Below are 27,574 nucleotides of genomic sequence, written 5' to 3'. Positions count from 1 at the left end.
ATTTATAGGAACCGAAAGATTCTTTTAAATATGTTTATCATTTTTATTTGTTAAAACAATAAGTGTTTAAAATATTTTATTTTCTTATGTCATTATATGTCTAATGTCTCATACACTCAATCCCTTACCTACACCAACATGGGTTGTGGTGCACTGGTGGAAGTGCTTCACCCTTAACCAGATGTCTCGTGTTCGAGCCCTGGGTATGGAGAAAATCCTGTTGGAAGTGCCACTGCCAAATAGGCCCTGCAGTGAGAGATCAGGAGCCAAATAGGCCCTGCAGTGAGAGATCAGGATTTAGTTAGAGCTTCAATGTGAGCTCCGAACACTGGGTGGGAAACCGAAAAAATAATTAAAAAATCACCTACCTATAAAAAATAAAATAGTTCAAAAGAACAAGACAAAATCATCCTATTTCAAATTGTCCAAGGGAAACTTAACCAAATTTTCAAGTGTATTTTTGGAGCTATTTTGCTAGTTGAAAGTCATTTTTGGCTCAAACATGTAACAGAGGACAAAACTGGCACATTTTAAATAATTTAGGGGGTTTATTCAGCCCTTTTCCCTATAATTTATAATTAATCAAATTACAAAATAAGTAGAGCAATTGATGCGAGTCCATCAGCCAGCTCAGTCATCCCACCTTAGTACTAACAAAGAATAAATTAATTTTATGGAAAACATTCTGTTGAGAGCGGCACCACCAAATGGGCCTGCAATGGACGATCCAAATTTAGTTGGGGTTCCAATAAGGACTTCGGACAAAATCAAACAAAAAAGAAAAGAATAAACTAATATTTATGTCAAAAGTACAAAAAGCATTGTGGGATGTATCAAGCATAAAAGCTGGGACGATGTACAAGTAAGCTCTCTCAGTTGCAGGTCATCCCTGATAGATCTTCATGATAGAAGTGAGATTCCCAGACCCAAAAGCACAAAGAAACATCCAGTCTGCTGCAATAAATAGTAAGTCTTCTATATGTCAGAACTCAGACGAGACATCAAATAAGCTCATCTTATTAATATCAAGGAGGACCTCCAAGTAGAGTAGTTTATCAAAACAACGCCATCATGGAAGACGTGTTTCAAGCTTCCGCAGGCTAGACACTCAAGTATTCCCCAGGGCTAATTACAAGCCGCAGAGAAAGATTGAAAGGCCTGAGCAACAAAATGACTGTTCCAGGATCGAAGCACGGTCAGAAATTACTAGGAGCAGCACCCTTAATTTCATTTGGCTGCTTGCCATGAAGTTGATGATGACCTGCAAGACATAAATATAGCTGAATCTAATAGCAATGCACTAGTGCCTTTGGCCAGATGACATTTACATGGACCAAGGCACCTTCCACGTTGCTATAAAGTTGTGACTACCTCAAGAAAAGGTGTGATGGATAGAAGTAGAGCAGTTGTCTTTCCAGTTCTCGGGGTCCTCTCTCCTTTCTCGGGGCCACCTAGCAGAAGCTTGGTTATCATCGGGGCCTGCTTAAAACACTGGAGCAAATGAATACCACATAATTACTGATAACAAAAAAAAAAAGAATTGGCATGCAATTTATCTTTTAAGAAGTCAAGTATATTCATTGATTCAGACCAATACGGTTGTTAGTCATACAAACTAACCAAAGTTTGATCCAAGTATCCGTTAGACCTCCTTAGTCTTACCACATAATTACTGATAACAAAAAAAAAAAAGAATTGGCATGCAATTTATCTTTTAAGAAGTCAAGTATATTCATTGATTCAGACCAATACGGTTGTTAGTCATACAAACTAACCAAAGTTTGATCCAAGTATCCGTTAGACCTCCTTAGTCTTACCATCTAAATAGCATGGTAATTTCTCCCAAGGACACAAATGAAACAAGAGAGAAATTTGACTTTTGATATTCAATTCTCAACTATTGAAGATTCTAGCATGTGTCTCTCCCCATATTAGCCACAAATACTTAGGGTGGCTATTTTCCTACGTGTTTCTTCTCAGCATCCAGTTGCTCATCCTCCAACTTGTTATCATCTCTGCTACTGTTCTAGGAAGCACTCACCAAATGGCGTGCAATTAATTAGATCCAGAAAATCACGAAATCCTCTTAACTTGCCAAAAGGTCATTGGAGTAGGACATAAATATATTGCACATAGATAGCTCGTCATTAGAGCAGGACATCAATATGTTTCACAGACATCTCTGGTAACTGTCCACGATTACGACCAAAATTTTCTTTCAAGCAGAATATTTTTTGATAAGTAAGGCGTTAATTTTGTTTCCAGCAGAATAAACATGTTCAAAAAAATTAAAATGTTCAAGCTTTCCTTTACCACGGGAAAGCTTTTAGAACATACATGTCAAAAAAACAAAGAACTAACATGTGATCCTTGCATCAATAAGTGATCACAGGAACTGAGACAGCAAAATTTTCCCAGATATATACAACACTTGTTGATACAAACAGAGAAATATATTGTCATCAAAGATGAAAAGAACTTTTGAATAGAAGCTAATAAAAGCCAAGAATGTTTACTTTTGAATAGAAGCTAAATAAAAGCCAAGAGTGTTTTCTTTCAAAAGAAGCAACTTCTTAAAATGTCTTCACAGCAATACTAATCTTGAGAATAGCAATTCGACTCATAGTTTTATATAACAGGATTCTACATAACTCAGCCCTCGAGTTTTATCGACGGACCAATAAACTAAAATTTGAGCGTCAATGTTTTGCTTCGATCGATGCTTAACATTCTACAGAACATACCAATCAATAATCAATCAATCCCTACATAAGCAACTGCCTTACCCTATGCTCAAGCAGCTATTTTGATAATAGACAGTGAAGCTTTTAAAGGATTCTTCAACAATATATAACAGAATATCATCTTTTTACCGTTATGTTTGATGGTGCCTGACAATTTCAATATGTATTAGACAACCATCCAGAAAATTAGCTGCATAAGATGAGGCCTCACAAACTCCTCTTAAGAACCTTACAAGCTCCTATGAGAACACAAATTAGTAAGAATCGTCATATAAAGTGAAGAACAAACTTTTGGACCATCGTGTGTAGGGAAGTGTTATCATGATAGGTTTGGGAAAAGTCTGATCACCACATAACTCAGAGAGTTTATTTGGTATCAGAAACAGTAAAAGAACAGGATCATTTTTGTGATCCATCCACTTTGTAAAGGCCTTTATTGCTGATATATATTGGCCCCAATAGTCATCATACTCATATTGCTAACAAATAGAGGTGGAGGGAACTTGGTAATCGGTATGGATGGCGTGCAAAGCAGCTCAAAGTTCAATGATATAAACTGCTAAGCAGGTGAAAATAGACATCACTGCTTGAAGATGAGTCTATCGAAAACAGCCTCTCTACATCTGAGGTAGGGGTAAGGTCTACGTACACTCTACCCTCCCCAGACCTCACTTTGTAGGATAGAACTAGGTATGTTGTTGTTGTTGTTGCTTGAAGATGAGAGGTGACCATCACAATAGCGCAGGAATGATGTTTACCTCACTCTAAAGGCTCTTAAATGTGCACTCATGCAGAACCTATAAAAAGGATAACAATGATGATGATTACGAGGAGGAGAAGGAGAACAATGATGATACGCTGCATAGTCACTTGTTAAATTCTTAAACATGCACTTCACCCCACCAATAAATAATTATGATAGCTCTTGTCATTATTAATACTCCCTCTATCCCAATTTGTTTGTCACTATTTCCTTTTTTTCCCCTGCGAAAGATGGACACCTTTCTATAATTAGAAACCATTTAACTTTTGTACCCATTTTGCAATTGACATGCTTGTCGTAGGCCAACTGGTTACAAAGACAAATTATTGGGTATGGAAGTACTTCTGGTATATTATCCACATCTAATTTAATTGTGAAAAGATCTTCTTTTTCTTTCTTAAACTTTGTGTCCAGTTCAAATTGGGGGACGGACATAAAGAAGAGTATTATTTATTGTTATTCTGAAACTTTTCAAGCTCTAGTAGCAATCAAAAATCTGAGTCAGATATAGCAACAATACCCAACCATAATTTGGAAAGAGATGCATTTAGAAAGACATTATTGACAGATCAAGAATTATATGACAACAACAACGTACCCAGAAAAATCCCACAAATTGAGGTTTGGGGAGGGTATAGTATACACAAACCTTACCTCTACCTCTTGGAGGTAGAGAGGTTGTTTCCGGAGGAACCTCAAGGGAAGCAAATCAAAGTAGTAATGAAAGAAAAAACGGCAGTGAAGAAAAACATGACAACTAATAGGCAAGCAATGCGAAGCATGTACGCAAGGAATCGTAACATCAACAAGGTGCGATCACCTAAACATAGTAAACAACAAATGATAACAGATACCAAAAGCCAACGACTACATGAATAAGCTAATACTCCGACGTACACAATACTCTAGACTACCACCAAGCCAAAGACTACATAGATAGGCTAATACTTAGACAACACTCAACTACCTACTACTAACCTTCTACCCTTATCTGCAACCTCTACACCCTACTATCTAAAGGTCATGTACTCAGTAAGCTGAAGATCGGGCGTTTCTTGCATAATCACCTGTCTCCAATACTTCTTCGGCCTACGTTTGCCTCTCCTCATCCCCACCATATCCAACCTCTAACATCTTCTCATTGGGATCTACACATCTCCTCTTCACGTGCCCAAACCATCTCAACCTCCCTTTCCCTCATCTTATTCACCACGGAGACCAATCATCTTGACAAAACCATATATGTACCTTATATAATAACTTACGCTGATGGTGCACAAAAGTTCTCACGAAACTTAGTTCTAGGAAATTACCAAATAGAATGGTGAATGGTCAAAATTCAAGGTAGATTCCACAACATGCCAAAGATATTAGATCAGCTCAAGCAGTTTCAAACCTGAACCAAGTAAGCTTGTTAATCAGTTCGCATCACACCGTTGAGGCTTTTCTCCATGTTCCTGCTACTGCTTCTCTACCTTTAAGATTCACTCAGAGCACAGGACATGGCACCCATTATAATGGTTACTTCACTGACTCATGCATTAAACCCAGAGAACTTTTCCAGCCTGGCCCCATAACTCTGTAGGAATCAGGACAACCGATACCAATAGTACTCCATCTTCAAATGCACTAATATTTCTATTTATGTTTCATGTGCCACCAGCTTACTTTCAGACAGCCACATCAACAATCACAGCCAAGCAGACCAACCTAAGATGCAGAATGTCAAAGTCAGATACAAAGATAATTTGGATATGAAAAGAAAGTAAGGGGCAGAGAAATAACAGCTAAGATGGTATACAATGCGAGCATGGGACTGCAAGAAAGATCTTGAACAGATAAAGTTCATCATATATGGTATTACATGAAATGCAACAAAAATCACTAAACCCCAGAAGAAAATAGGAAGAGGCAAGCTTGCATTTGGTTACCTTGATTTCCCCAATTTCCTCCTAATTACTGGCTGGAAAATTGATTTTGAACATACCCCTAAATTTGGCCAGTGCAGTAACGAGTTTTAAACTTAAGTAAAATGATATGAGCCTTTATGAATGAACGTTACAACAGCAATAGGATACATCGACTACACCTTAAACAAATAAAATTTTGTATGGTTAAAATAAGTTTTTTTTTTCATAATTGTGGTGCCCAGGCTTGCTTGCACGCACCTCAATTACTTCCATTGAATACCTCTCTGTCCACCCAAGCTTAGACAAATGGAAAGTCACCTAGTATTTGTCGCCGCTGCGATTTGAACCCTGAGACTTCATAGTTCTCTCCTCATGAACAGATAGTTCTAAATTTTTACTCCATAGCAAGTTTTCCCCATCCAGCTTACATTGGCATAGAAATCAGGTTTTGCTTTTATATGTAACACTTCCATAACAGAGAGATACCAGGTGAAGTAAAAAAAATTCCTAGTCAATGCTATGTCCCTCCCACTTATTTTTTATATTAACTCAAGTAGCGTTTTTCACTTAATGCTGACCACCTCAGTACAACACAGCTTCTACTTTAAAAAGTAGTAACAATAGAAGTTATCTGTAGCAGAAAATATACCTATTAAAAAATGTATATCACTAAAGAATCCATGTAAGCCATCATAGAGTCGTACTAACTCAATGCCAATGCAGCTCAACATTACAAATGGTAGTTTTGATCTCAAAACTCATAGAGCAGGTGCCGCACAATGTTAGAAGGCAGTAAGAAGTTAACTTAATATCCTAGATTACTTCTATTGTCTTAGGAGTTGCATTCTTGAAGAAGTAAAACAACCAGAACTTATAATCTTCGTGGGAAAAAATTAAAGGAAGCTAAAATCTTCTCTCCTTACAAGAGGAACCCAACAAAAGTAATATATCAAACGATGTAGCATTAAATACCTGAATGAGGAACCCCATTACATCTTGAATGAGATTCATCAATAGTTTAAACAAATGTCTTTGTAGCCTCAGTCAGATCAAAACCTTTACTGAACATTTCTTCCATCCATCTTCTAGCCTCAGAAGACCGGCCAACTTTTAAGAAACCGTGAACTAATATGTCGTAAGTCCATCTATTTGGCTCATATCCTTTCTTGCATAATCTCTCAAAGTAATTACAAGCAAGATCCATTTCGCTTATGGTTAGTTTTCTCAACAACAAATTGTAAGTGTAGATGTCAAGAGGAAAACATTGTCGAATCAGTTCTTCAATTTGCAAAATATCACACTCCAGATCACTACAACCAGAGAAAGTCTTGATCAGATCGCCTAGAGCTAAGCTGTGATCCTTCGTATTGCGCAAGTCTCTTGAGTGCATCCAAGCACTAAAGACTCTATGAGTTTGTAACGAGTGTAACAAAAGTACATTGCCAATGAAGGATGAAACCTGACGACCAACTTGCATCAAGTCTTCAACCAGAAGAATAGCCTTATAATAATCTCTATGTGAGCAAAGCAACTTAACAAGTTCCTCATAGCATTCCATACTTGGCCTCAAATGAGTTGACCTCATCTCCCAGAACATGTTCCATGCATTTCCAGGCTTGTTAGCTTTACAAAGCCCAACAACCATGTTATTCCATAGTTTTCTTCCTAGACCTCTTCTATTTGACAAGTCACGAAAGTAATTTAAGGCATCAGCAATTTTTCCAGCTTTTAAGTAACTTTGCAAGATTAAAATGTCAGACTGCAAATTTGGTGTGATACCGTTTCTCTTCATCATTTCATATACATCTCTGGCCAGCTCAGGTTTTCCAGCATGACCAGCTCCATCAATGAAGTAATTATAAACAAGGCAGCTAGGTTCATGCCGAGACAACTGAACCTCTAATAAACTGTAAAATAGCTTATCTGGATCCTCCATTTGACATAAACAGCAAATAACCGCCCTGTATAATCGCCGGTCTGGACTATGACCTTTTTCTTGCATTTCTATTAACAATCTTGCTGCAATATCTCCCCTGCTTGACTTGTTAAAGCCACTAATCAAGTCAAAATAAGTAGTCTTGCTAGTAACCTTATCGAATCTGCTGAGTGCTCCATGTACCAAGTATCCATCTTCCACCCTGCTGGCCCTACATAAGGCTGATATGAATTTGTTATAGGTTGAGTCACTGGGCACACAATTCCGTTCCAGAGAAGCAAGAACCAACTCTTTCACTCTATCAAGCTTCCCCTCTCGGCAAAGAGCATCAGCAATAATAGAAAATGTCCTCCTACCAGGGAAATGACCTTGTTGAATGGCATTCTTCAACACGAGATATGCTTCATCAACACTTGCATCACCTAATAAAGTATTTATAAGATAGTTATAGGTCATACTGCTTACAGAGAGGCCAAATTCTGCTCTCAAGTCATATAGCTCGACGGCAACATCTGCCATCCCCACCTTGCAGAAGAAGCACAAAGTTACATTCATGGTGACATCATCAGGTATTATATCTTGATCCTTCATGTCCATCAACAAGTCATAAACCTCCTCCAGCCTGTTTTCTCTTAAAAGCCGACACACTAAGCTGTTATAGCGAAAAACGTCAGGAACATACCCATCAGCCAGTTTCTTGCCTTTCAAGAATTCAACTGCCTCACTTAGCTCCCCAGCCTGAGCAAGGTCCTTAATCCACACACTATATGCCTGCTCCATTGGAACCAAACCAGACTCTCTAAATTCCTGCACCAAACTTGCAGCTCTTGTGAACTGCTTATTTTTACATAAAGCATCCACAAGATTAGCCACGACAATCCCACTCAATCCTACCCCTCCATTCCTCAACAACCCTCTAAGATAGTCCTCAGCTCTATCCAACTCTGTTTGCTGGCAAAGACTCTTAACGAATATAGCATGTGTTATTGCATCCTCAAAACCTCTAAATTTAATCTGCTTCAAAACCATCTCAAACCCATCATAGAATCCATCCTCCACCAAAGCATTAAGTAACACATGATAAGCAAATGCATCCAAATCAACACCCTGAAACCGCATTCTACCAAACAGTTGGAGTGCAAGCTCAGGCTTGCCTGCCACCGCATACCCAATTACCAAAGTATTGTAAAACCTAGCTTTATGGAAATACCTTTGCTTCATATACTTATCCAAGAACTCAGCCATCAAAGACATCATTTTGGCCTTAGCTAAAATCCTGAAAATGGCATTAAAAGTAGAACGAGTATGATGAAAACCCGGTTGTCGACCCGCCCAATCAAAGAATTTCAAACACGACAATACATCTTTATTTTTCTCATAGTTTAACACGTCAAGAATCAATGCCTCAGAGAGTCGAAGATTGAATCTCGACATTGATATATCAGCTGTAATATCATCTTTGGTTCGTAATATCTCAAAGATCTGATCAAAGAGTGGATTTTTTCTGGTCATGAACCACTCCTTAAAGGATAAAACAACATCTTTCTGCTGCAATTCGCCGATTCTTGAAGTTGACAAAATATTTGAAGAAACAGGTAAAAAGGGATATGGGTATGAAGGGATTGCCTTTGAGGAGGCGGCAAAATGAGTATTAGTGGAGTAAAATAGATAGAACAAAAGGGTATTCTTGTTAATGGCGGATTGGGCATATGGAAGATGATTGAAGAGGGCTCTAGTTTTCTGCCTCGCCTGTCTGATTGTTACCAACATTTCTGAATAATTCGCTATTTCTGAATTCAAGATTGTGATTCACCCAACCTTACAGGGGCTTATGAAAAGCTACTTCTAGCTTCTTCACCTCCCACTGAGATATCAAGCCCAGTAGATCGGCGGCACTGTCAAAAAAATTACCCTATTATTCCTTTTCATTTTCTTCATTTAAAAAAAAAATCTGTTCCCTTTTTTTATTTTTATTTTTGAGATAGTATGTACCTATTTCCTTTTTTTTTCTTTCAAAAATGCATGTAATTTGCCTTTAGGCCCAATTTGGGCGGGTTTTTAAGTTTCATATATGAACTATTGAAAATGTGAGTTTATATCTAAACTATTGGGATGGTTAGTTACTCAAATTAATAATTGACACGAAACTCACACTTTTAATAGTTTAGGCATGAAACTAAAAAAAAAGGATAGTTTAAGTGTATTTTTAACACTTATCTTAATAATCTAATTATCACTTATTACGTAAAATTGTCATTCAGTTAGTGCTATTGCACGAGAAGTCGCGAAGTACATTTGATGCGTTCTTTCCCTCATCTTCTACCTTGTATGACCTTCTTCCAACCACTGATGGTTGATTTGCTTCTTCTTCTTCTTTCTTCTTCTTCCTTATTTCTTCGATGTTTTCCTCCTTGCTTCTTCTTCTTTTACATTTGAAAAATTAATGCGCCGCAAAGAAAAATCATTTCGAGTGAATAATATATCAAAAGACGCAAAACATTGAGAGGAGCTCATATTTTAATTTTGGACTGTTTAGAGGATATTAAGTTGGTTGAGATGAAAAAAAAAAGATTTGTAATGTATTCATACCGGATAAATAATGTATACACATTTGATACATAGCTATACATCATTTATACATGATTATACACTATTTATACAATTATCGATACATTATATATTCATATCAATATATTGCATACACTTATAACCATTTTGCTGAAACGAATTTTTGTTGCCTATACATATTGGTAAATAGTCCTTGAAATTTAAGTTTTTACATTGATTGTCCCTATTTCAGGTTGGCCTTTTGATTTTACCCTCAAATCTAATGATCTTTAACTTTTTCTCCTATTGTCATTTAATAAAATATTGTAGATCAAAGTACACTTATCTATTCGACCTAATTCACTCGGTATAGATTTATAAATTATTGTCTCGCTATATATAAGTTGTGTAATATTTTCCAAAATTTGTTATAGTGTTCTGAAACACGAGTTATGACTTTTGAGCCGTATGTTCTTTATCTCTTTAAAAGAGAAAAACTTGGTAGCTAATGTGGACTGATACAACATATGTGTAGGCCTGTATTTTTTTACGTTTTTTCTGAAATATATTTTGCTCTCGCAGTAAATGACATAATTTGTGGGACTTTAACAATACAAACATATAAACGTATACTGAAAAAAAGATGTTTGTTATTTGGTATTAGGAACATAAGTACATAACTTATTATGTCTTTTACAACATGACTTGTGAGATATTATGATACAAAAATTGAAAGAGAAAAGATAATTTTGTCTCACAAAAAGTTATTTTTTATTTTGGTGTCAATGGTATTTTGACCACTTATTTATTACTTAAAGTCTTGAATGATAAAAATTAAAGACCACAAATTTGAGAGACAAAAATTACAAATCACCTCCAAAATAGAGGCATTTATGTGAATGACCTTTTCAAATTCAAGTTGATTTGAATTTCATGTTTATTTGGACATGCAATTTTAAGTTATAATTTTTTTCATAAACGTGAAAACCTCGCAATTTGTAAAAGCTATAAAAAATTCCTCAATTCTTATACAATCTTATCAAATGAGAAAAAATATAGTTCATAAATTTTCACGACCCAGACTGTCGTGATTGACACCCACACTAACCATCCGATGGGAGAACCGCTACTACAACCCAAACTAAGCAACTAAACCAAAACTAAGGCAATTAAGTTACGGAAGGAAGTTAATTAACTAAACAAATGCGGAATAAACAACATAGAAACTAAAAGTCAATGTACCAAAACATCTAAACAAATGATCCAAGTCTAAACAAGAAGGGATACATCCCCAAACTAATGAACTAATCAACTAACTAGAACAAATATCTAAGTCCGGAAATGATGGACATAGACGAAAGAGAATCCCATGGCAACCCGGAAGAATTGGCTCACCCTTGAATTCGAAGCGATGATCACTGATCTTCTAAGCGAGGTCTGTCAATAGTCGCGTGACGATGCCATATACTCAACAAAAATAAGAGCAAGTGCAGAATCAGTACACATCCACAGTGTACTGGTAGGATCACGCGACTATCACTCTAGTGCAACATAAGCAAGTCAAACAACATTATAATCACATGCATATATATCAACATATACAACATCATCAACATGAAGAATCAACAACGCATTTCACATTTTATCATCACATCATTGGTTCTCTCATGGAACCCAAACCCAAACAGTTAGCATGCCGGAACGTGAGAATTCGATCCCATATTTATGCCGAAACATGGCAATCCGATCCCATATTTATGTCGAACGTGGCAATCCAATCCAAGTTAGTTATGCCGGTACGTGGCAATCAGATCCAAGTTAGTTATGTCGGAACGTGGCAATCTGATCCAAGTTAGTTATGTCGGAACGTGGCAATCCGATCCCATTCACACACCACAATTACAAACACAAGTATATCCTCAAGATCATACATATAAGTCATGATTTCATGGTAAAGATAATTCATCTATCTCATTTACAACTAGTGTGATCAACATTGCAACATTCATACATATACAAGTATCATATGAAACAAGAACAAGCATACATCACACAATCATAGAATCACAACCATCACCTACCTCGAAACAAGCTTGAAACCCTAAGAAACTTGATCCTCCCCTTTTCGGATTCGTTCCGCTTGTTCTTGGTCTACAAACAATCAATATAATGCTGGAATTAATAAACAATTATTAATTACCCGGATTACCAACAAATCTAACAAACCCTAGATCAACCCATGATCCCAACTATCCAATTAAGTATTGTTTCCACCATATAATCTATAACAAAACCCTCTCCCATCAATATTCACCCATTCTATTACGTTCTACGGATCGAAAAATGGATTCAGGGAGTGAAAAACTTACCTTTAGCCTCAAGAAGAGTGAAAAACGAGTATGAGTCACCTGGGGGTCGTTCCTTAGCTCAAAAGTCGAAAATTGCATAATGAGGTCGTTTAAGGGTTTATTAATGACATTAAGTCGCGTCTGGCCCGCTACAACGGTCCTCACCCCGCTGTAGCGGCGGTGCCAGAGCGACCCAAATTCTCGCCAGAGCGGCATTCTTGTACAAGTGAGCTATTCGTCTTTCACCTACGATTTTAAGTATCATCATACCTGCCATAACGCCCCATATCCCGTTGTAGCAGACCCGCCATAGCGACCAAACTCCTGCCAAGGCAGTACAAATGGAACCATAGAGTCAATTGAAGGAATTCCAAAATCCCATTTCACAACACACCTCTAACCCACGACGATCAGAAAATACCCTTTACGCTAAGATCAATTTCGAGAGTTCTACTTGCCCGAATTCAATTCTGTAAAGTCGTACGGTTTCGTTAACGAGTTATCTAACTACTCATGTAATTAAAATAAAAAACAACTCACCCGATTGTTACCAGATTTCCTTACACTTTGGTAACTTCGATTTCCTCCAAATCTGGACAAGGTTGAAAAAATCCAAATACTACGAAAAAGTTTTTCTAGCCCCAAATTTTTCCCCGTTGGCATTTTATAACAACGGAACCCGATCGTTATAATAGATACCGATTTACCCCTCACTCGTCCCCGAGTGACAAAACTTAGAAAAAGTAGGCTAAAGAAAGAATGAAGTAGTACCTGATTCGACGAACAATTGGTGATACTTATCTTGCATGTCCCTCTCCGTTTCCCAAGTAGCTTCCTCAACTGGACCGTACTCCTGGCCCGCAAGAGTATATGGATTGAAGCTCTCGAAGTCGTCTTTCCAACAAAAAAAGAAGCTCATTATTCCAGCGCTTCTACTCCACATTATGAATTTTCTTCCTCATGTGCACAAAACTGAAGAAAGCTGAAAATTCAAGCACGCGGATTTTGAGCTGACTTTGAAGACAAATTTGTATTAATCCGTAAATCCTATAGACGTGATTTTTATATGGATTGAAGCTCTCGATGTCATCTTTCCAACAAAAAAGGAAGCTCATTATTCCAGCTCTCCTACTCCACGTTATGAATTTTCTTCCACATGTGCACAAAGCTGAAGAAAGCTGAAAAGTTAACGTTTTGTTGCTATCCTCATATAAACGCTAGCTTATGGAGTCTTTTTTTGATAAGGAAAAGGGGCTCGTGGAAAGAAACAATAAAAAATCAAGAGGAGAAAATTCTTATTGAAATATAAGTCACTATTTTATTGGTTAAAAAAAGAACCACTACACCATAATGAGCGAATTAGAAAATCCTAAGCAAATAAATAAAAATACCTAACTATGGAAAAAGTTTGAAGCTTATGATTTCTTGGCAACTTTTCTCAACTGCCCCTTCTAGCTTGGGTAGTCTCTCAACTTCATCGTTAGATATCACATTATTTGACTCAATGGTATAAATCTCGCCCTCCGTAATGGTGACATTCTCTTGACTTTTGGACAGCTTATCTTGATATTTGTTAATGAGCGCGGTCACTTTCTTTTTCTTGTAAGTCAAGGCTTTTAAGTCTTTCTCCACATCTGCTAGAGTTGCTTGAAGTTTCTCCATGGATCCATACAACTTTTCATGTGCCATCTTTGCACCATCGAGACGACGTTGTGCATCAGAGAGAGCCTTTTCATGTGATTCTTTAGTCATCTTTGATGATCTTAAAGTATCATACTCTGCGTACGACTTGAAGAAATTCTCGACATGATCCTCCAAAGAAGAAACATCAATAATGTTTACCTTTCTAATCTCCTCAAGAGTTGAAGCGATACTTGACTCCAATTCTGTAAAGCCATCTGAAGAACCTAAGGAAAATTGTGTGATTCATCCACACAATGCGCCCCACATCTCAGAAACAAAAGTTGATTTGGCGCGGTAAATGGTTTCTTGCGGCTCAAAAGTAGGAGCACCAGGTCGCAATGGCCTACTTGGTGACTTTCTTGGTGGAGCTACTTCCAATGAAGGAATCACGTCATTAGAAGGTGACTTTCTTGGTGGAACTACTTCCAATGAAGGCATCACGTCATTAATGGAAGAATAAAAATCTTTTGCAGCCGTATCAAGACCATTAAGATCTACTGTGAAATCTGTAACCGCGCCATTGTTAAGGTCGCCACCATTTAGTTCTTGAAGGTCCAACTAAAAAGAAAAAGAAAAAGTAAGAACAAAAAGATGATCAAATTCAAAACTTTGAAAAAGGATGAGGGGGGCCTTATTTGTTTTGCCAATTCAAACAACGATGCCGAATTCGAATCCTCATCAACAAAGTCGTTATCATCAATGAAAATTGTATCTAAAATATCAATACCACAACAAATATCATCTAGTTCTTGTGCCTTTCTTTTTGGACGATTCCAGTGACGATCCGTTGGACTAGGAGATGCATTGGGTCGTCTAACACCATCCGGTGAAGCGTACATATGAGAAATTTCATCACAAGGCGTCTCAAGGTTTGAAGTTTGGTCATTACCATTGTCTGATGATAGATGAAGTTCATTTGTTCCAGAGGAACTATGGCCAACTTCGAGAGCAGGTGAAGTAGCCTTTGAGGCTAATGTGAGACGCCTCAATTTTGATTTCGCAAGCACATCCCCATTTTTCGAGGTTTTAGACTTGGATGAGGTCTTAGCGACTTGCAGAGTATCATTTGACTTCACTTGAGCCTTTAGATGAAGTGGATGTAGAGTCTTGCTTCGTCTTCTTCAAAATGATGCGGAGGTTTCCTTGGGAAGTATTCATCCTTTGGGATGGCCACCAGTCTACATACTCGCGGGTCATTAAAGGAGCACCTATATTGGGCACGTTGGAATCATGACTTTAGAAAAAGTATTAAGTCGAAAAGAGGAATTCCAAAGTTGCACCAATGTTAATAGTGTACCATCGTAAGGACGCTCCACAAGATCTCCGGGAACATCTTGACAAAAATCGAATTGTCGACTAAATCTAATAGGGCTGTAGGACTCCACGATGAAATTTGAATCATGCCTAAGGGTTACATAGCCTGAATGAAGGCTTATGATATATTCGTTCCACGAATTTGAAAGCTTGCCATTATCAGTAAGGTGCAAATCCCTCCCTTGCAGCATTGCTATATGATGGAGACGACGGACATCATCCTGTTGAAATAACTTTTGGGCGTCAGTAAAATTAAAACACTTGGCCATCTTCTCGCCATAAATTTTGCAAAGAGGTATCGATCGATGTGAACGATTGGCACGATGATGAGTCCCAAAGTATTCCCCTAGCCAACCATATACATAGTGTATGGGGAAAATTATATTTGCCATACTCAAGTTTGAAGAAGTAGAGATTTCTTTTAGGCCGCGATATATGCTTGCAAGAACTTGGACCGCTAAGGAGAATTTCTTTCCATGAGCCATCAAGCTCGCAACTTTAAAAATACTAGCGCGCACATGGTTGACTTTCTTATTCGGAAGAATAAATTTGCAAAGCCAACAAGCAAAAAAGGCAGCCAAGTTAGTCTCATCTCTAAGTGATTCTTCCACATCTAACTCCACAAAGGGGGCATTCTCCTCGTCAATCCGCGGTAGGAAGTTCGAATCAATATGTCCAGAAGGATTGTGATTTAATCTTGGCTTTGTGGCTCGTACCTTTGACACCTTTTGCGGAGGCTCGACATATATATTAGGTCCTCTAAACCAAAACTTCACCCAATCATGGACGGACACCTCCTGGAGATCATCTTTCGCTAATCTGTAAAAGGCTGAAAACAAATATCGACAACTTTGGGGAAGAAGCAGTTCTTTTTGAGTATCTGTCTGTGTCAATTCTTTCGCCGAGGGAACGACTTCGTCATAGAAGTGCCCTTGTACGGGGAGACCTCCAATGGATTGCGAGTCCCAAAGTGATATCGACATCTCTTCAATGAAAGTAGAAAACGTATTGGTAGATGGGCACCAAAGTTTACAAAAAGCATGGAGTACATTGTCGTCATAATCGTACGTGAACTAAGAAGTATATACAGCGTCATAGACCTTGATGAGCTCCAAAATCTCCTTGTGGCAGGGCAGCACGTCCTCTACCCATTCCTAGTAGCCAGGTGTGTAGCAAACATTGCCAAAGTTAGAAGAAGGAACACGCCAATTGTTGAAACTTCCATCAGAATGAGAAGATTTAGAAGATGCTGCGTCATGATGAATTGCGGATTTCAGTAAAGGAACTTTCATGCTAGTAGCCTTGCTCGAGAAGTTTCTCATAACACCTTTGGTATCCATTTTTGACCATTCTTTAAGGAGAAGAGATTAATCATATGCTCCACGAACAAGGGAGAAGACGCCGATAGCAGGAGGTTGAACTTCCAAAAGTAGAACTTTGGCATTCGGATTTTGTTGGTCGTCGCCCACTATTTCAAGAAGAGGATGCGGCGAATCTCGGTCGCGAAAGTGCATCATGTTGCGGGATCGGAGTTGTATTTCTCTATCAAATATCTGCGAAAAAAATTAAACAAAAGAAAAAGTTCAGTTTCGTATGAACATGTCCAAAATAAAGGTGGTAGCCTCAAATATTTGCGGTTTTGTGAAAGGCTGATTTCAAATAGAAAACTAAATCAACACAAATGCAATCTAATCGTGGTTTTCGTATTAGATGTAGCCCTATGAATTTACTTTCCAACACCACAAACCGCTTGTGATTTCGTTATTCCTACGTCCAGATATGAATTTTTCCGCGAAGTCGCACAAAGCTGATGCGTTAAGTTTATCAGAATTTTAGGCTGAGTTCAAACAATCACTTGAGTAAATCCGAGAGTTTTCTGATCGTGATTTTCGTATATATTGTAGCTCTATGAGTCTAATTTCTGGAAAATCAAACGGATCACGATTTCAATATCTCTACAATGAGTTATGAATTTCCTACCAAACTCGCGCTGAGCTGAAAAAGGGTGACGAAAATCAAAGTTGAGAGAGAAGGTTGTTGAACTTGATGATGCGGCAATGCGATATACAATCACCGGGTGAATGTGGGTATATATAGATTTCAAAATATGGAGACATCAATTTGATTCCTACAAATTATGGAAAATTATAATGATGGAAAGTTTAGTTCCTACAAATTATGGAAATTATGGTAAGTTTTCATAGGAATTAAATTATGAAAATTTTCCATGGGAATCAAATTATGGAAATTCCATAGAAATCAAATTATGGCAAGTTTTCATAAGAATCAAATTTTGAAATTTTTTCAAAGAAATCGAGTTATGGAAATCTCATAGAAACCAAATTATGGTAAGGTTTTCTCAGAAACTACATGGGGAATTAAAAAAAAAAACCCGAATGAGAATAGACTCGCGCAATGAGAATTTGAATTCCTTGCATTTTATTCAAGTGATTTAGAAAAAAAAAACTGGCAGGGCATTCAACCCCATAGAAAGCAGCGCCTAATTTTTTTGTCAAAATCACAAGCTCTGTATCACCAAGTCAAGCTTGTAGGCGCAATCCTTGCTCATCGAATTGGCGGTCGTTTTGTAGTTGATGACCCAAATAAAAATACCAAACTATGAAGAAATGTCATGCGATAAGTCTTCATGAGCTCAAAACACTTCAAGTCGAAAATGAGTTGATAAACAACCGAAAGTCAAATGATGTCTTACAAATTAGAGAATATTGTCATGAAGACTCTGGTAAATGTTGACATCAACATATCGGCATAGTCATTTCTCATGAAGCTTCAAATGTTTCTTGAAAGATCACCACTAATTATTGATCTAAATGGACCTTAAATGAGTGAAAATCTACCAAGCACCACACATCCACATGACGGACGTCCACTTCTCATGCTGGTTCACACAGACTACGTAGTCCTTACAAAAATAGGCATAACTTTTAGCACATAAATTGGATTGAGGAACAGAAAAAAAGGGGGTGAAAGAAGACTTGAATGCCTTTCATTTGGTTGGTATTAAGACACAAAGCTCTTCATATGTTAGGAGGCATGACTAATTAATCTTGATCCTTGAATGAACTTACATGAATAACTTAATCATTAGGGAACTTTTCTACTCGACTTTGTGCTAAAGTTTCAATATGTCTAATACTTAGGAATGGAGGTTAACATATATGAACAAATAGTATATCATCCAATCCAAGTTGATACACTTATTGTAACTAATTTGTATTCTAAGAGTAAAATTATGAGGTGTGACAATATATCCTCCTTGGGATCATTCATGCTCGAATGATGACTAATCTAGGAAATGCACAAGGTACTTATACAATGCATAGACTAAAATACACCAACAAATATCGAAAGTGAAGCACTCAACACATGAATAAACACTGAATCTTAAATAGGGAAAGGGTTATTACCTTTTACATTAACGTGTGGAGGTATTATTAGATGAAGGTATCTTGATTCATATCTTCTTCGGCCTCCCATGTAGCCTCTTCAACAAAGTTATTCCTCCACAAAATATTAACTTATGCAACCTCTTTGGTCATCAAATTGTAAACTTTATGTTAATTTGAACCAGAATGTTTTCCTAGGACACACTATCTTTCACACTAAAACATTTTGTAGGCATAACAAGACAAAGATTGCTCGAGCATTTCTTAGGCATGGAAATGTGAAATACCGAATCGACAGCCACTAAATCTGCAGGTAGCTCTAACTCATGATCTTCATTACCAATCTTCTTTGATATCTTGTTAAGGACCAATATATTAGGGGGTAAGCTTCCCTTTCATCTCAAACCTCGTAACACCCTTCATGGGTGAAACCTTCCAATAGATCCAATCATCAACCTCAAACTCTAAATCTCTCTTTCTAACGTTTGTATAAGATTTCTGACGACTTTGTGTTGTTTTCAACCCCTCTTAAATAGTATTCACCTTCTCCATGGCTTGATGAACCAATCCCAACCGTATCAATTCAGCTTCACAAATCTCAAACCATCTGATAGGAGATCTACGCCTTCGCCCATAAAGATCCTCATAAGGAGCCATCTAGATACTTGAGTGATAAATGTTGTTGTAAGCAAACTCTATTAGAGGAAAATGATCATCCCAATTACCTTTTGTAATCCATGACTCATTCTCTCAACATATCCTGTAGGGTATGAATTGTATGACCATCTAATTGGTGATGTAAAAAAGTACTAAGGCTTAACTTCGAACCCAAATCTTTCTAAAATGACTTCAAAAACATAGTGGTGGACCGAGTTCGCCTATTTGAAATGATGGACAAGAAAACTCCATGGAGTCGTATTATATCATAGATGTACAAACTGGCATAATCTTCTTCTTAATTTGTAATGTTTACCAGTAGGAAGTGGATTGATTTTGTCATATAATCAACAATCACCAAATTGAACTACGTTGCCTCCGAGATCCTGGCAAGCCAGTCAAGAAGTCCATAGTAATCATCTCCCACTTCTGATCCAGAAGAGCTATGTTCTGAGCCACACCACATTGTCTTTTTTGTTCAACCTTGACTTGTTGGCCATTCAGGAACTTAACAACAAAATCTGCAATACACCCCTTCATACCATTCAACCAATAGACTTCTCATTAAGTCAGGGTACATCTTCGTAGAATCGGGATAAATAAACTATTTGGAACTATGAGCTCCTCCCATGATTCTCTTGTAGAGATCATCTACCTTTGGAACACACAACCTACCTTGATACCTTAAAATACCATCTCCCCGTCATTCAAAAGTCATCATTTTATGCTTATCAACATTTGCTTTAAGCTCAAATAGGATGGAGTCTGTGTCTTGCATCTCTTTCACTTCCATAACTAAGGATGATTCAACCCCATGTATTACAACGACTCCATATTCACTAGAGTCTAACAAAAGAACTCCCAAACGAGGAAGTCTATGCACTTTCTTTACCAACTATTTCTTTCTTTCCTCAACATGAGTAGTACTCCTCATGAACAACCTAATTAGGGCATCAACAACAACATTACGCTTGCCCGGATGATACATAATACTCTTATCATAATCCTTAAGTAACTCCAGTAACCTCCGTTGTTTGTGGTTCAACTTTTTTTAACTAAAGACATAACCAAGACATTTTTAGTTGATGAACACATCTATATGCGTGCCATAGAGATAATTACTCCATATCTTGAGATAAAATACAAGTGCCGCGAACTCAAGATCTTGAGTCAGGTAATTCCTCTCATAGATTTTAAACTGTCCGGAAGCATAAGCTATATAATTACCATTCTACATTAATACACAACCAAGATAAACTATGGATGCATCACAATAAACAACATATCCCTTTGTACCCTTTGTTAGGATTAACACTAGAGCAGTAGTCAACCGAGTTTTCAATTCCTAAAAGTTGTTCTCACAAGCCTGAGACCACTGAAACTTATGTTTTTTATGAGTCAAATGGTCAGTGGGGATTAAATAGATGAAAACTCTTAGACAAACCATCAGTGTTAACCAGCCAAACCAGAGAAACTCTTTCTGTCTGTCGAGGAGGTGGGTTTGGACAAATTCAGCACTGCTTCAATTTTTTTACCGTCGACTCGAATTCCTTTGCCTGACACTGTGGCGTAAGAATTCCACAAATTCGAGTGAAAATTCACACTTCAAGAACTTGGCATATAACTCTTAATCCATGAGTGTTTGAAGGACTATTATGAAATTACATGCATAATCCTTCTCATTCCTCAAGTAGATCAGGATGCCATCGATGAACATTATAACAAGCATGTCAAGATACTTTTTAAATACTATGCTCATCACATACATTAATGTTGCAAGACCGTTAGTCAAACCAAAAGACATGACAAAGAACTCATGATGACCGTAATAGGATCGAGAATATGTGTCGAGATATCACTTTCTCTCACTTTCAACAGATGATAATCGCTTCTGAGGTCTATCTTTAGAGAAGCAAGTGACACCTTGAAGTTTGTTGAACATATTATCAATTCTTGGAGGGGGATACTTGTTATTTATGGTGACCTAGATTAACTGATGGTAATCAATACACATCCTAAGGAAACCATCTTTCTTCAGTACGAATAAGACTAGAGTGATCGAAGATGAGACACTTGGTTAGATGAAACTCTTATCAAGGAGATCATTCAATTTCCTTTGTAACTCTTTTAACTCAGGTCAAGCCATTCTATATGGTAGCATAGATATGAGTTGAATATCTAGAATGACGTGAATTCCAGAGTCTATCTCCCTTTTGGGAGGGACTCTAGGATGATCACCGGGAAAGCCTTCTAGAAACTCATTTACGATTGGAATTGACTGAAGAGATGGTGTCTCAACACTAGATTCATTAAATCAGACTAAGTGATAGATGAACCTCTTAGAGACTAAATTTATGTTCTTTAAGTATGAGATGAAATGGCCCTTAGGTTCAACTTGATTACTTTTTCATTCTATGACTGGCTCATTAGGAAACTAAAACTTAGGCTTCTCGAGTCCTACAATCGGCTGAGGTATAACAAACATGAAACTAGTCCATGCCTAGAATGACATCAAAATTCATTATGTCTAATTCAACCAAATCAGCTATGGTGTCTTTATGATAGATAGAGACATTACTATTTTGATATACTCTTTCTGCTAGAATAAACTCTTCGACAGGTACAGAAATAGTGAAAGATTCAAGAAGTTATTTCGGAGAAGTCCCAAACTCCATGGCTATATAGGGAGTTATAAAAGATAAACTCATACCTGGATCAAGTAAGGCATATACATCAAGATAAAGCATTTTAAGCATACTAGTAACAACTCTAGTGAGTTCTCATGATCTTGTCGACTTGACATGGCATACAAATGATTTGAACCTTCGCCTACTCCTAAAGTGGAACCCTTTGGTGCAGCCCTACCTTGTGGGAGTGTAGAAGAAGCTAGGGCCCTACTGCTCCCATTACTCTATTCCATATCGGGCATTACTAAGAAAAGTTACTCGCTCATCCACATTTGTAACAAACACCAGTAACTACAAAACATTCCCGCAAATGGAACTTACTACACTGACCACAGAGTGGGTTGCGAGTGAACCCTTGTGCTACACTGCCCTGCGACTGAGAACCCTAAGCTTTGAAATTTTGGGAGCTCTAGTTCCTGTGATGATTCCTGCTCCCTATGGAAGACGCACTAGATGATGATAGAGCATGTCTAGATGACATCTATTGAAAGGATGACTAATTCCCACTTCCGATCTTCTGTGGGTCGGGCTCATGGTTGGCTGTCTTAGCCATCTCATTGTGAAACTCTTCCCTGTCTTTCAACTTGTCCTCCTCCACCTTTTGTACATGAATAATTAGCCTAGGTATGTCCATGTCCCCTATCAACATAGTTGTCTTCCCCTTTTTATTAGATAAATAGGTTGACCTAGACATCAACAAACTTATTCCACTGGTTGTACTCTGCACACCCAGACAACTAGGTGAATGTAAGGTTGTACTCTGCATACTCATAGACTCTTGTGTCAGCTTAAGAAATGATCTTACCTTTGCCTCCCTTAGCTCTCACGGAAATAAGAGCCCTAAGAAAGCATTCTTCAACACAGTCTAGCCTAAGAGTATTGCAATTTCTCCCCTAGTCTTTTTCCACTGGTTGTACCATATCCGATCATGACAACACCCTTGAGTTAGTATGTAGTCAATTTCACATGCTCTAAATCGGCAACATACATAACCTCAAACAACTTTTGAAGATATCGATAAAGTTTTTTAGATCCTCATTGAGCTTTGACCCAGTCAACGTCGGGGGATTCATCCTCAATAACTCTCGAACTCTGGATGTATCAGCCACATCCTAACCTTCCGATCCTTGGCTTCCAACATGTGGTGTCACAACTTGTGACAAATTCTAGATGGCATTATGAAACTCAGTATTAGTTACATCATCTTGAGGGGGTTGCACAACAGGGGCATTAGAACATTCTGGTTTCACTTAAATGGTTGGTTCATGAGGATTCACATTTCTTCTAGTATGATGCCCTCTGACATTTCTTCGCGGAGGCATGATCAGGAAAATAAATTACACGTAAACACGAATTAGAAGAAACTTTTATAGAGTTAAACTCCATCGCACGAATGAGAGTATGAAGAAAAGAGACAACTCCTAATGTCCTTTAGCTTTTCTATTATAGATGTGGCGCGCTTCGCACCAATAAGAAGGACTATACTAGACATGTCGTCATAGACATCTTAGGACACTTGAACTATGTGCTATGATACTAAGTTTGTCACACCCTGAGCCTACACCCTATACGTTGAAGGCACTTAGAGACCATTGATCACACCAAGCGAACCCTTGTTCTAGATAACTATGATTTACATGAATCTATAAGATATGTGAAAGCTTAAATAGGTGACCATTTCAAACATTTAAAGAAAAGCTTTAAGACCACTATCTTGAAATACCTCACTTAATTCATCAGCTTAAATAAAACATCTAGGGAAAAGAATAGAAACATCTAACTTTGTCTGCCTATGAAGCCTCTATTGTTCAAGATAAGTATTGGGACAAGACCCACGACATTTCCAATTATTCTAAAACTGAATATGAAAATGGACTTCCTCGGAAGAAAGGAGGCCTCACAAAATGGTGTCTACAAGTGCAAAGTGATCTCAGTGAAATGTCCGTTGATGATCCTACACACTTGTATTTGCATCATAAAAGATGCAGCTAGAATGACACTAGTACATGAAATGTGCGAGTATGTAATTTGGTTGAATAAATAATAACTAAAATGATGGCGGAAAACATATCAAGTAAACAATATGTGAATAAAAAAAAGTATGAGGATAGAAAACTTTACTTTGTGAGAAGTTTCTCTAACTGACAACCATTACTATGAGCCTAGCAATGATAGAATGTTTTTCCCACGTTGCAAGGGTTATCCTATTCCTTGTCAGGGTATAGGACGCTACTGTAACTATGGATCCATCTAATGGGCCTTCTCAGAGGCAGTAAGGAGTCACATGACAAATTAGTGCAATGATATCCTATGTTGGCTACGTAGTTTTATTGGACTTGAGCTAAATACAAATTCTTACCCAATTTAATGCTCCATACTATTTCTCAAAATATTCAATACCCATTATGATTAATCACACTTTACAAAGAAAGGGACAATTACTTTACTTTGCTTTTCACTATGCTTTACTAAAGTACTTTCCAGAAACATCAATATACTCTTTATCTTTCTCAACTGTCAAATAGTACATATGAAATCATTTGATTCTTCCTTTAAGGATTGTATTCAAAACCTGCATTTAAAATGTATAACTATGCACTTATATTTCAAGTCTGAAATTAATTTATAAAAAAATATCATGCAATAACGTTTGAAAACATAAATTTTATAAATCAATAGGTTCATGTGATTCTAAGCATGAAGAACAATTTAGAATTTCAACATTCGTAGTAGAAATTAAAACCTCAACTACTAAGGAAACTTATTTAAGAATTTCCAAGAAACTATGGGTAAAACCCTAAACATAACTATTGCTGACTTAATTTAGATGTAGGGCATGAGGACAAACTAGTCCAACAATATGAATAGACTTACATACTTGGATGAACAATGTTCTTACAGAAGCTTGAAGAAAATCTTGCTTGGAAACCATGAAACCCAGGCTTTGGTCTTCCTTGAAGTTCTTGAACATAGATTTTATATAAGAATGAAAAGGTTGAAATAATCAGAACTTATTGACTGTGGCTTTTGGGAGAAATTATTAGTCGTGGGTTGGGGTTTCGGGATGAGGAAAAGATATGAACATCCTTCCTAAAACGTGAAAAGAAGAAAAAACTAAAAGAGTTTTGAAGTAAAGTATGTGGTCACACAGCTAAAGCTTAGTTTGTGTGGCATCTTGCACAACCTTAACAGTCGTGTGGCGGACGTCCACTTCACGTGCCGGTTTGCAGATACTACGTAGTGCCAGAAAAATGGACATAACTTTTAACTCATAACTTGGATTGATGAACTGTCAAAAACGGTGGAAATAAGACTTCAAGGAATTTCATCTGGTTGGTATTAAGCGTCAAAACTCGTCATATGTAAGGAGGTATGATTGATTAAGTTGATCCTTGAATGAACTTACATGAATAATCAATCATTAGGGAAATTCTCAATTCAACATTGTGCTTAAGGTTCATTATCACCTTAAATCACATCCAAAGCACTTCTAATACATACGAATGGACCTTAACATATATGAGCAAGTAGTATATCATTCGACCCAAGTTGATACACTAATGACAACCGATTCGAATTCTAAGAGTAAAATTGCGAGGTGTTACAGTCAAAGTTCGTAAAATGGACTAGGAAGAAAATATAAATTCATCGAAGGTCGGAAGAGTAGCTTACCCATGAATTCAAGGAACGTGGGATTAACAACTGAGGTCATGTAGCGGTCACAAAAATATGTCTTGTAATCAATAGATAAAGAGTAAGTGTGGTATCAGTACACAAGGAAGACAGGGTACTAGTAGGATCATCATCTAGCTCAAGATATATAAAATATGAACAAGCAAATGTAACTCAATAAACCAAGATAACACATATGTAACGCATGTCAACAAACACAGACAAGACTTTAAGTCAACAACCTAACATAACCACTACATGAAACTTAGCCAACATTACCAAAATTGAACGAGCCCGGTTCACTCTTGGAACCAACACATAACCAAGCAATCAACCATGTACCAGACATGGTACCCGACCCAAAAATAATGAAAAATGTACGAGACGTATCACCCAAGCCAACAATTGGGTACTCCTTACAAAAAGTTATACCCAAGACAATCAATAATGCGTACAAGGTGTGGTGCCCGAGCCAACAAAATCACACACAACATATACATCACAACCAAATTGAATACAACCACACTTGTAAGACCATAAGTAATTAAGAAAAGTTTACTGCATGATATTGACAACAAGATATCATATCATATTCATCTATGTTTCTCCCTAATTACATAATGTACAAGCAATATTATAGAATTAGTTAACATGCACGCATAACATAGATTAGAAATCAATTCAACAATCACATACCTCAAATAAAGTAGGAATACTCTATTGAGCTTGAGCTTTCCCCTTTTGCAAAGCTTCAACTTGCTCTTCATCTAAAACAATAATACAACACCAAATAATCTTCAACAAGCCTTAACATCCTTGGATTATAACATAATCTCAAAACCATAGGCCAATTTACTGTTCACTCCACCCTACCCATGCCATGATCCGAAATTGGGCCATTATGGAACCTACTTTAACCCCCTTTAGGCAAGACAAAACCGAAAGCAAAACATAAAAAAATATTGAAAAAGTATGAGGAGAAGTAGAAATACAAATATAGAATAGGGACCACAACATAGATATGTAAATGCGATACCAAATATACAAAATGAGCCCGGAAGTGACCGAAAAAGACAAACTGTACACAAGAACCAATCCATGGACATGGTGTCACTGATACAAAAGCATCGAAGTACATAAAAGACTATATTCATCAAGATTGTCTAACAAAAATACAAATACATAGTGAGGTACAAAAGAAGGAATACCAGTAAGTCTTTCAAACTTAAAAAGCTCACCAAAATCCAAGTCTGCGTTGACCATATGAGATTCAACACTCAGTGAGGGTGGCTTGTACTACAAAGTGCATTAGAAGAGATGCATAAATGTAGTATGAGTACAAAAATATTGGGTACTTAGTAGTAATCTGTAAAATAACCTTTTCCGATCATTATGTACAGACCAATGGTGAAAGATTTGGATCAGAAAACTTTTAGGGTAGTGACTTGAAAATCATAGGGTAGGCAAGTTTTAGGTGAAACTTGAGTGAGGTGTGGCCTAAGATAATCTCAAAATGGATTGGGTGGTATATCTAAGCTCGGATCACTTTTATAGTAGCTAAGGCATTAAGGAATTCATAGGGCCTTTTGAAAGTAAATTTGGGTATGTAGAACTCTCCATGTCAGATTGGCGTGAAGTTTAGTATAGAACATCAAGGTTCGAAGGGGTATATTGACATAATTAAAATTGTAACTTTAGACATGACATTTTTAAGATCACGATATTAAAATGCATTTTGGTATATTCTACATATTGTTTAAGATTACAAGATTCATAAATCTTCTTCACTTATTTAAATTGTGTGAAGTTAAAACCAAACAAACAAACTAATACAATGAGAGTAATAACTAAGAAAAGTAGATTAAAACGGAGAAAACACTTCTAAATAATAAAGTAAATCTTAATA

General features: G+C 37.2%; 2 protein-coding genes across 3 annotated transcripts in view; one reads left to right on the top strand and one right to left on the bottom strand.

Moving 5' to 3' along the window:
- Positions 1–27,574, top strand: part of LOC125835590 (protein TIFY 10A-like) — a 713,864-nt gene that overhangs the window by 104,321 nt on the left and 581,969 nt on the right. The gene's annotated exons all lie outside the window — the stretch shown is intronic.
- LOC125835577 (pentatricopeptide repeat-containing protein At1g71210, mitochondrial) lies at positions 806–9,138 on the bottom strand. Of its 2 annotated transcripts, none has more exons than XM_049514692.1 (3): positions 6,390–9,138; positions 4,904–5,217; positions 806–1,491 (listed from the first exon to the last, which is right to left on the bottom strand). In XM_049514692.1, exon 1 carries the CDS (start codon positions 9,121–9,123, stop codon positions 6,436–6,438), a length of 2,688 nt encoding a protein of 895 aa, XP_049370649.1. In that variant the 5' UTR covers positions 9,124–9,138; the 3' UTR covers positions 806–1,491; positions 4,904–5,217; positions 6,390–6,435. The 2 variants fall into 2 exon arrangements, with proteins under 2 accessions (XP_049370649.1, XP_049370650.1); XM_049514693.1 differs by having other exon boundaries at positions 806–1,479.

Source organism: Solanum verrucosum, unplaced genomic scaffold (assembly GCF_900185275.1).
Source record: "Solanum verrucosum unplaced genomic scaffold, falcon-dt-bn FXZP01000040.1, whole genome shotgun sequence".
Taxonomy (NCBI): domain Eukaryota; kingdom Viridiplantae; phylum Streptophyta; class Magnoliopsida; order Solanales; family Solanaceae; genus Solanum; species Solanum verrucosum.
Note: the sequence above shows the minus strand (reverse complement) of the source record. Positions and strands in the feature narration are given on the sequence as shown.